The 11,238-nt window shown below is 38.3% G+C and overlaps 1 protein-coding gene and 1 long non-coding RNA gene across 2 annotated transcripts in view; one reads left to right on the forward strand and one right to left on the reverse strand.

Annotated features, from left to right (window-relative positions):
• Positions 1 to 509: 509 nt before the first annotated feature.
• On the forward strand, positions 510 to 1,688 carry LOC108371050 (zinc finger BED domain-containing protein 4-like; the record flags this gene model as incomplete). The annotated part of the gene is made up of 1 exon (XM_017626538.1): positions 510 to 1,688. A coding segment is annotated over one exon (1,179 nt), but the record flags the coding sequence as incomplete, so codon positions are not given.
• Positions 1,689 to 8,851: 7,163 nt separating this feature from the next.
• Positions 8,852 to 11,238, reverse strand: part of LOC108371051 (uncharacterized) — a 13,017-nt gene continuing 10,630 nt past the window's right edge. Inside the window, exons 2-3 of the long non-coding RNA XR_001848712.1 lie at positions 9,891 to 10,169; positions 8,852 to 9,819 (exon numbers count right to left, since the gene is read on the reverse strand). This is a non-coding gene — a long non-coding RNA (uncharacterized LOC108371051). The remainder of the gene's footprint in view (positions 9,820 to 9,890; positions 10,170 to 11,238) is intronic.

An 11,238-nucleotide genomic window follows, 5' to 3' on the forward strand; every position in this document is an offset into this window, starting at 1 on the left:
ATCCGAATCCGTATGAAACCAAATATTGGCGGAGCACTTACCATGTAGAAATTACTGCAAGCGAAATTTTCACCGAATATTATCTAATTATGTATATAACTACATAAATTGATAGCCATTTTCGTTGTTCTGCGAGATGAGCAAAATAAATAAAAGGTAGTAAAATTAGGTAATTGTGGGGCCAGTGCAGGTGCACCGGCCACTGAATCCTTTGTATTCTACTTAATTAAGGAAAAGTCTTTTCAAATAATGATTCAACTATTTTTTTTTTTTAATTTCACTATTCACTTGCGATTATATTTATTTTGATTTGTTTCTGTCAAAGCAGCTGATTAAGAACTTCGAATTTCACGTTTTTAGCTGGCAGCGCCGCTGATAGTTACGATCGGATTACAGCATATCAATTTTCGAATTTTCGAAACGGAGCTACGAGTTCGTAGGTACGAACATTCGGATTACAGCATAGGGGTGTATATATTAAAGAAATATACATATGTTCTCTTTTACAGATGGCAGGGAAACGAAGTGAAATTTGGAATTACTTTAAAAACTGTGATGGGAAGCGCGCTTATGGTAAGCATTGTTTGGTTTCCATCAGCTACAACGGAGGATCCATAAGGCATCCTTTTATTAATACAAAGGCAAAGCAAATAAACAGCGGCACATCGGAACAGCCGCCTCAGAGCGATCAACCAGCGCAGCACGAGCAACCGGGACAAAATGAGCAACCAACACACAGCGAACAACTCTCAATAAACAATTTTTACAAAAAGCGCCCAACCAAGGGATCAGAGGAGAAAATTAACATGCAGTTAGTAAAAATGATAGCAAAAGGACATCACGCATTGCGAATGGTAGATGAGCCTGAGTTGGTAAAGTTTGTAGAGATGGTGTCTAAGTGTTCCACCTACACAATGCCGTGCAGAAAGACACTTTCGCAAAAGCTTATTCCACGTGTTTGCAATGATATTGAAGCTGAAGTCAGGGAAAAGCTACAGCAGACGTTTGCGGTATGCCTTACTACCGATGGTTGGACGTCTTCCACTAATGTAAGTTACATCGCTGCAACAGCGCACTTTATTGATGACAACACTAAGCTTTGCTCGGCTCTTTTATGTTGTGAGGAATTTGACGCTAGTCATACCGGTGCAAATTTATGTAATTTTTTAAAAGAAGTGATGGAGCGTTGGAATGTATCTCATAAAGTGGCTGCTACAGTAAGTGACAGTGCAGCAAATATTCTAAGCGCAGTAAAATTGGGTCAATGGCGTTCAATAAGTTGCTTTGCACACTTATTAAATTTAGTCGTTCAAAAAGGACTCGGTGAAATCGCAGATATTGCAGGAAAGGTTAAAAATATTGCGGAGTATTTTAATCGTAGCACTCAAGGAACAAAAAGGCTGAAGGATTTTCAAGTTCAAATGCAAATGCCTGTTCTAAAACTTAAGCAGAGCGTACCCACAAGGTGGAACTCAACATACGAAATGCTTTCCCGAATTGTAGAAGTAAAAGATGCTGTAATGAGTACAATAGCAATATTGCGCTCAGATCTTATAATAAGTAATATTGAATGGGAAATCATTGAAGGAGCCTTGCCAATACTAAAGCCGTTTTACGAAGTAACTATAGAAATATCCTCCGAAAAAAATGTAAAACGTCATCAAAAGTTGTCGTTCTCAATAATTTAATTCAAAATTCTTTGGCAAACAATTCTCCTCTATGTGGCAAATTATTGTTGTTGCAAGAATCACCAAAGCTTACTATGCAAAACCGTTTTAAAAATTTGGAAACTAATTTTCTGTACTCAGCGTCAACTATTCTCGATCCTAGATTTAAGAAGAAAGGTTTTAGACATGAATTGGCTTGCCAAAAAATTATTCATTCCTTAAAGAGCAAAGTTGTACGAATAGATAAACCCTTAAATGAGAACGAAATTCCGATTTGCAGTACCCAGTCGCAAGCAACAGATAATATCTGGGAAGATTATGATAACGAGGTCAGAAGTTCAGTAAAACGTTCAAAGGTTGCTGCATTTGTTGAAATAGACAAATATTTGAATGAGCCATACTTAGGGCGTACTCAAGATCCTTTAGACTGGTGGCATGCTCGTAAGGAAGTATATCCCCATTTGTACAGATACGTTTTAAAACGATTTTGTATAGTAGCTACATCAGTCCCTTGTGAAAGGGTATTCTCCAGTACAGGTCAAATTCTAAGGGATAGGCGAACATTATTGAAACCAAGCAGAGTACAAAACTTAGTATTTTTGCACAGTAACTTGTAAAATTGGACTTGTAAATTTAATGTGATCATTTGTTAAAAAAAAAGAACTACCTAAGTCATACTTTTTATTAAATTGTCATTTTATGTATCTTATATAAATATGCATGTAAACACGCCTTCAACTAATTACCACCGAAATTCAAAATGATATTGTTTGCAACTTTTGTTTATTTATTTATTTTTAATAATTTTCATTTAAAACATAATTAAATCTACAACTGAAACAACATAAATAAAAGTTTCAAAACTCGCACAAATTCCAGAAAAATTAATCAAACTTCAAAAAATTTTCAAAATTAGAACGTTTAAAAAATTTTCGGGTATGCAGTTTTGTAGCCTATGCAATTTTGATCTAATAAAGTGCATGCTTCAAGTGGCTAAACATTACCGTTGGTTTTTTAGAATTTTTTTGTGGAGGGTGTTGCACATTTTCTTCCATATAACGCTTGATCAAAATCTATTTTTATATGAAAATAATCCGCAACACCCTCCACAAAAAAAAAATTCTAAAAAATTAGTGGTAATTTTTAGCGACTTGAAATTTGCTCTTTACTAGAATTAAATTGAATAGCCGAAAATTTTCCAAATATTATTTTTGATGACAATTTTTTTTTAGTTTGATAAATTTGTCTGAAATTTGTGCAAGCTTTGAAACTTTTATTTATGTTGTTTCAGTTGTAGATTGAATTATATTTTAAATGAAAATTATTAAAAATAAACAAATAAACAAAAGTTGCAAAGAATATCGTTTTGAATTTCGGTGGTAATTAGTTGAAGGCATCTGTATGTATGTACATACTGAATTGTTAAAAAGGCCTTCATATAGTACATGTATGATCTCAACTGAATTTCTTATAAGAAATATTTATGTTTTTGTTTTTACGTTATTCTCAATATAATATTTCAACTGTGTTGATAAAAAAATTAGTACTGTTTTATTTTTCAGACTCACTATATTCAATTGTTTGGTTGGTTGGTTGCAGTGCTTCCTAGTCGCTGCCTAGGATACAATTAGCGCATTATTGCGCCATTTTGATGCACTTCTCGCGGGGGATAAATATCTTGTCTATGCACTTCCTATGTTGCTAGGTCGAACCATTACGACTCTCTAATGAATCTGCCGATTTCGCTAATGGTAGCTCCTGATAGGTCGGTTAGTTCTGCTACTAGATGTTTTCCTAACGTCTTGTGTCTAATGTTCGAAAGGCCTGGACATTCACACAGGAAATGCTGGACACTTTCTTCGCTATCTTCTAGTTGACAGCTGCGGCAAATCATATTATGGGGTAGACCTATTTTTGCCGCATGTTTGCCTATGGGCCAGTGGCCCGTGATGGTTGCTAAAATTCTAAATACCTCTGGCCTTGATCTGCTTAGCAGGTCCAAGGTTTTTGCCCTGTTATAGTCAGGCCATAGTTTTCTCGCTATCTTGCAAGTCTGTATATCTGACCACCTGCGTCTAGCCAGTTCAAGGAAATGCGTAGTAATCTCTCTTTGGACTACTCCAAGAGGGCAACCCAATGCCACTGCCTGGGATTCATCCAAACCGGCTCCTGCCTTCGCCAACTCATCCGCCTTCTCATTGCCTTCTATGTTCCTATGTCCGGGAACCCAGACAAGAGAGACGGTATTTGACTGAGACACTGAGCGCAATATTACTTTGCATTCCCCAACTAGCTTGGATTTGGTAACCGGTGACGCTATTGCCAATAGCGCCGCCTGGCTGTCAGAGTATATTGTTGCTTTACCGCTGTGTCCAACTCTATTGCCTAGGATTTTGCAGGCTTCTAGGATCCCTAGGACTTCCGCTTGGAAGATGCTTGTATTATTTCCCAACCGTAGAGACAGAGCCACGCCGAGTTCCTTGGAGTAGACACCTGCTCCCACACCGCAATCCATCTTGGATCCATCGGTGTATAGAGAGATCTTCTCTCGGTCGGCCACTCGGTCTCTTCTCCAGTCCCTTCTGGATGGGAATAGCACTTGCACGTTACAGCTGAAGTCCAAATTGCCTACGATATAATCTGTCGTCCTATTTAATTGCATTTGATTTATGATCAACCCATGTCCGAAGTGTCTAGTCCTCCAAAGGCCCGACTCTCTGAGTCTGACCGCCGATTTCATAGCCACTTCTTTCAGGTGGAGATCAATAGGAATTAAATTGAGGATGGCGTTTAAAGCTTCTGCCGGGCAGGATCTTAGTGCGCCTGTTACTCCTGCGCTTGCTGCCCTTTGTATGCTTCTTAGCTTGCTGACATTATATTGTCTGCTTAGGCCGGGCCACCAAACCAAGGCGCCGTATGTTAGAATTGGTCTTATGATCGCGGTATACATCCACATCACAAGTTTAGGATTTAGTCCCCAGTTTCTACTGAAGATTCTCTTGCAAGTGTAGTATGCTATGTAGGCCTTCTGTCTACGGAATTCGACATTGGTTTTCCAGTTAAGTTTGTTATCCAGCACGACTCCAAGATACTTTGCGCTGGGGGTCAATGAGAGCGCCTTGCCGTCTAGCGATGGTAGCTTGAATTGTGGTAGTTTGTGTCTGTTTGTAAATAGGATAAGTTCTGTCTTGGCTGGGTTCACATTTAGGCCGCTTCTCGTAGCCCAGGCATGTAGCCTTCCCAGGGTTCCTTCAAGGATTTCGCTAACGGTAGAGAGGAATGGACCTGTGGCTGCTGTTACAACATCATCCGCATACGCCACAACTTTGACTCCCCCTCTATTGAGTTCTAGCAATATACCGTTCAGGGCTATCACCCATAGCAGTGGTGAGAGCACTCCGCCCTGTGGAGTGCCCCTGTTCACATGATGTATAATAGAGCTAGCCCCATTTGTTGCCTGAATGATTCTATTGACTAGCATCGATCGTATTCATCTACAAACACTGTCGTCAACACCAATATCTATCAAAGAGTCTATGATGGTGTCAACCTCAATGTTATTAAATGCGCCCTCGATGTCAAGAGTCAATTGTTTATTGGCATAACAAAAAAAAATGTATTACAACAATTTTTACACGATATACCTACGAAATATTTCATTGAGTTAAAAATCAATACGGAAGAGCTATTAAAAGCTAATACACCAAATACAACACAACTGTGCACAAATATAAATGGTTGCAAAAAAGTTCAAAGAATTCTTATTTGCAGCATTTTGTATTTTATGTTGACTTATGTTGTGTATTTGGCGCGTTTTGCAATCATTTCATTAAAGAAATTTAGACATTTTGAAAACTAAAATGAACGAGAATGAACTAAACGAACTAGTTCACTTAAGCGATTTGAACTAGGTTGATCGATCAGCGAAATGAACTAAAAGTCCCAACTCTAGTCTGTAAGTGGCATTGGATAACTATTCTTTGCCGTAACTTTGTTTAATTCCCCGTAGTCGACGCACAAACTAAGTTCACCCGTTTTCATTTTAACTAACAATATGGGTGACACAAACTCTGACTCACTAGGGCGTATGTAACCTTTTTCTAAGTATTCATCGATTACTTTCTGCAACTCTAACTTTTCTTTGTACGAAAGTCTTCTTGGAGCACATTCAAGGTAGTCGGCAAACTCTTCGTCGCTAAGGTTCAAGTCGCTGCTCAATGTGCACTTATCGTTGTTATAGCTGATGAAGCTTTTTTCAGGCCCCCATGCCCGTTTTTCGAATTTACGCCGACGTTCGAGTTTTCGTTCGTTGGACGTGAACACGGTTTTCATCTCACGTAGCAGCTCGTCTGCGCTTTTGTGAAACGTCGACTTTGCGTTGTACCATACTAAAGCGGCGCCCTTCAAGTTCAAGTGTACAGCTACACACAGCATGGCGTTGTTTGCTTTGAAAATTTCGCGATAATGCATCACTTGGCTATACCACGCACCAAAACCATCGCCACCAACGTAGGTTAGTATAACTTCTTTCAGCGTCTCAAAAACGAACCTGTCATCTACTTTGGTCTTGCTCGCCATTGCCTGGTTCTGCTCCCACTGTGCCTTCTGAAGTTTAAGCAACTGTATCTCCTTTTCGAGCAGTTAAATTTTTGGGGCCGCTACTTCCGCGTCGTCGTTGTCACGAATCGCGGTTAACTCGCCTGCTGTACGGTTATATTACGTCCGAATTGACGAGTTAAACTTGTTAAATGGGCTTGAACCAGTTAAATGAACAGAACGTGTTTATAAACAAGTTAAATCGCATGCAATTGTTGTTGGAAATTTGCACCAGTTAAATCATTTAACTCGTTTGAAAACCAGTTCAGCGCAGAGTTGTATCAGAAAGCTTTCTGCTTCAGCCAATCAGAAAGAGCCAAAAGCTTTCATTTGACACGCCAACGTTCAAAAAATTTATATTCGAAAAAATATTAAAAATTAAAAACTATCAAGAAATATTAAAATTGTATGCATGTCTGCCCGCCAAAAAAGAAATCAAGGCGGTAATTAGTTATTTCCCATCAGGTCTCATCGTACGCAGAGATAAATAGTGCATATGAACTTAATATTTTAAAGGCTCTAAGTAATCCGTATGCGTTAATATCATGAAGCAGACATTCGCACAAAGCAAATTGAAACACAAAAACATAATTTTGAATATTTTTTTCTTTTTTAATTTGAAATGAAACAACCGTCAAAGTTAACTCCAAATGTTCAATGTGGACGATTGTGTTTTACAAAAAGCTCTTTTTCATTTAACCAGTTAAATGGGGCCAATTTGAACGTAATATTACTTGTGCCGCTATTTTCTTCGGCGTTTCTAACCGGACGACTTCCGAAGGCACCGTTACGCACATACGCTACGCCACTCTGTACATATACCGCGTCGTCGTCATTGATCACCATTGCATTACCGCACCGTTGTACACTTTTGCTCCTCAAGACTGCCGTTGTTCTCACCGTCGTCGTTGTTCCCGTTAATATCGTCATCACCGTTGTCCTCTATGTTGCTCTCGCCGTTATCTTTAACATCGCCTTCGCTTAGAATTCCTTGTTCGGTAGACTTTGCATCATGCCGTTGTTCACCCGCTTTGTCGATGCCTGGGCATAATCCTCGAGCTTCGGCGGACAGCTCGCTAGGCCAGCCTTTGCACCGCTCGCGTTGATGCTCATGGAACTGCACCAATTCTTTAACTGCAATAACGAATCTCTTTCTGCGATCACAGCTTCGCGATTCATCGTAAGATATTAGCTTAAATTTTGCGCGCTACTTTAATATTCGAAAATTTACTTAACTATGCTTTACTTTAATTTGGTTATAAGACCACTTCTGATGTAATATATCCGGTGGCAAATCAATAAATTAAAACGCGGCCGTCGGTCTCAGTGTCCAAAATCGAATGTCATCTTTATTCTTCTTGAAAATGGCGCATAGCATTTTACAAACAACGGGTCTTACTCGCTAAAATACAACTAGTTTTAAGGTCTAGTTACTTAACCTACTTCTTACGGTCTAATCACAAGCACATGTATATGCCTAAAGCCCTATTCACACACGCGTACGTGCCTACGATCCTACAATAACGTCAGAGTATTTTACTTCATTATATTGCTGCTAACTTTCACAGGCAGCTTCAAAATGTAAATAATAAAATAGTGTAATATCGACATACATCAATTACTTTTTCTGAATATGCAAACAGATAAAATAGTGTACAATTATTTCAAATAAAAATGTTTAAAGATAAAATAGCGTGTAAGCAGATGCTTTTAGAAAATGGGCTCAAATGGTATTTCTAAGTAAACAGGGTTCATAATTTTTTTGTGAACTAACGGCTAAGGAATCAATAAAAAGTGTGGTATATTTAAAATGTGAATATTTTGAATAAGAAGCGCACAATTAAAGTTTAAATTTGGTCGATTGGATTATAAAAAGTTCTAATTCGTTTTTCTCAAAACTATAGTTTCCATGTTTAGATAAAATAGTGTACAATTATTTCATATAAAAATTGGTAAAGATGGTATAAGCAGATGCTTTTAGAAAAATTGGCTCAAATGGTATTTCTAAGTAAACATGGTTCATAATTTGTTTGTGAATTAACAGCTAAGGAATCAATAAAAAGTGTGGTGTATTTAAAATGTGAATATTTTGAATAAGAAGCGCACAATTAAAGTTTAAATTTGGTCGATTGGATTATAAAAAGTTCTAAGTCGTTTTTCTCAAAACTATACTTTTATGTTACACTACTACATTATTCCAGCAAGGATATATAAGGTGGTGTTATTTTTGATATTTTTGTCTCTACATTAGTACAGCAGAATGTCATCCAAGACGAAGTGGCGTAACTTTAGGAACTCAACAAAACGAAATGGCGAAAATTATCTCATATTTTCTTTCGTTTTGACATCCTGATGTACAAAAAAGCAATAAACAAAATACACGGGATTTTTACTTATATGCGCTTGCTACCACCTTATATGGTTGCGCATTGGTTACAGTTACAGCCAAGATGTATTAAACAAGGTGTGATTGACAACTCAGGTAGGCTCTCTTTTAAGGTACTATTATGCCGAAAAATATAAACAAGCGATTCAAAATTCGTAAAAAAAATTTTCTATTTGACTTTATAGGATGGTTCTTCTGAGAGCAATGTCAAATTCGATCACACTTTGTTGAATACATTTTGGTTGCAGCACAAAATTAAGTTTTTAGATTTGTTCGTCGTCTGTGGGCACCGAGTGAGCAAGCATGTGCGCACGGTAATGCTAGTAATAAATAAAAACAAATACATACATATATTCTTATAAATTTATTTTGTGCATATATGTATGTACATACAAATGTATCTTGCTTATGATCTATGCCTTAACATTTTGTTTGGTCTATACATATATTGCGGCTTAAAGCCCAAAATACAAAAGCGCAGTGGTAGTGGCAGTGACAGTTTTTAAAATCAGCTGTTACTGCTAATATTGGCAGTGACTGCCGCAGCAAACACAATGGCTGCGTTTCTTTATACATTCCGGATAATCCCATTTCACAGCCGGAATAAACAGAATGCGTTTGAAATATACGTTAACATATCATCAGGAACGTTCTAAATAATAAGTAAACAAAAAAGTTTATTCCAAACGTTCGGAATGAATAAAGAAATGCAGCCAATACGGCTTTTCAGCGACTGCTTTTTTGACATTTCCTTTTGTCTGTTTATATTTTAGTTGTTGCCTTTACGGCTTCAGTCAAATTCAATATGCCAAGTTTTTGTGATGTTTGCGGCAGTGGCAGTGAATTTACATAGAATTTGGGCTAAACTGAGCAGTACTGCTAGCTGCCACTGCTGTATTGTGAGACGCTTCATTGAACACCACACTTTCGAAAAAACAGCTGATTTCAAAAACTGCCGCTGCCACTGCCACTGCGTTATTGCATTTTGGGCTTAAGAATAAAATATGCAAATGCTTTCTTTTTAACCGTTTAGAAATTCGCTTGAAAATTTAATCTTGCCACGTCAAAAGATAATTTTACGCCCTGCATTTTTATTTCAGTAATGACTCCAACTAGTTAATTTAGGAATATTCCATCTTCGGCTGCACTTGAAGGTCTTGCACAAACTTGCTATTAAGGAATTTATATCATTATTATTTAATATATTTATATAATATATGTATAAATTAGGTTATATTTACTCGATTGGCACAGCGCTTTTAGAAAGTATAATTTTTTTATTGCAGAATATTAAATCGCTTTGCACAAAGTGCAGTGAGCACACAAAAGGGCGGTTCGGCAAGTCCCTTTGGTTTATGCAACAAGCCTCTATCCATTTTTTCCGTACATATGGCAATTGTGGAAAATTAAAGAATTTAATTTTGGTTCCTTTACAAAGATGGATAGTGTTTGGACAACCGTTAAAGCAGCAACTCATCCTTTTGAATTCACTTATTGAAATTAAAGCTCGTTCTGCAAATCTGGAAGAAAATAAATTAATTTAATAATTTTTATAATTACAGGCGCACGCAATCTAGGAGGCAAATTCTTAGAACGTGTCAGCTGACTCGATCTATCTTATGAGAGCACCATTTTTTTTGCCGTAAATTCGTGTCAGCTGATTTCTCTCTCCCTAGTTATATTAGTCAATAACGCAGAACTTATACTTAAACGCTGTCTGTAAAAGCAGAATTTTGTCGATTACTGGAGACCGCAGTGAATATCCAGAAACTACTTCAGTATTGCTTACTACAGTGTGGAAACTCATCCATGCCTTTTTATAAACTTACCTATATAATTATATAAACTACTTATTTTTCAACGAAAAACCTTATGCTGAATTTCCACTAGGCATTGATATGACGAAAAATGTATGCCATTTAAAAAAATGCTATGTGGAATTAAACTTGGAGTGCAATAGGGTATAGTCGTTGCGCTGGGTATGCAGTTACAGTTGCATGGCTATACTCAATCCCGACTCTTGCGTCCTCGTTCGCGCACTCTTGGCAACGTGAGCAACCCATGTGCGAGATGCGGTAACAAATCCGATTGGAGCCTTGGGTCACGAAAGAAAGAGAGGGAGCTTCGGTGGGGCCACTCCGACTTATTCGGTTTAAGGGCTCACTGAAGTCTGCAGCGACTGTCCCCCAGTAGGTGCGGCTANGCGGCTGCAAGCGGGTGTCTGCTTGGAGCAAGCGGCTCGCTATATAAACGTGTATTTGGTTGCGAAACCACCCCCGTCCCAGCAATGGGTTGTGCGCTGGGCTTGGGACCCGCCACGTAAAAACCACTTGCAGTGAAGAAGCATGGCAAAGCCTCGGATGAGACCCCCCCTTATGATGACGACCACGGTAAACGTCTAAAGGACTACGATTTGAGGGCATGCACCTGGAATGTCCGGACCCTTAATGGGGAAGGTGCCTCTGCCCGGCTGGTTGATGTCCTCGTAAGGACAAAAGCTGACATCACCGCCATCCAAGAAATGCGTGCAAGCAATGTCTAGGGCATTGCGACGTCTACTACAGCTGCCATGTAAAGGGGCCATGTAAA

The sequence above is a fragment of the Rhagoletis zephyria genome, unplaced genomic scaffold (genome assembly GCF_001687245.7).
Source record: "Rhagoletis zephyria isolate East Lansing unplaced genomic scaffold, Rhagoletis_zephyria_1.1 Rzeph_scaffold_04672, whole genome shotgun sequence".
Lineage (NCBI taxonomy): Eukaryota > Metazoa > Arthropoda > Insecta > Diptera > Tephritidae > Rhagoletis > Rhagoletis zephyria.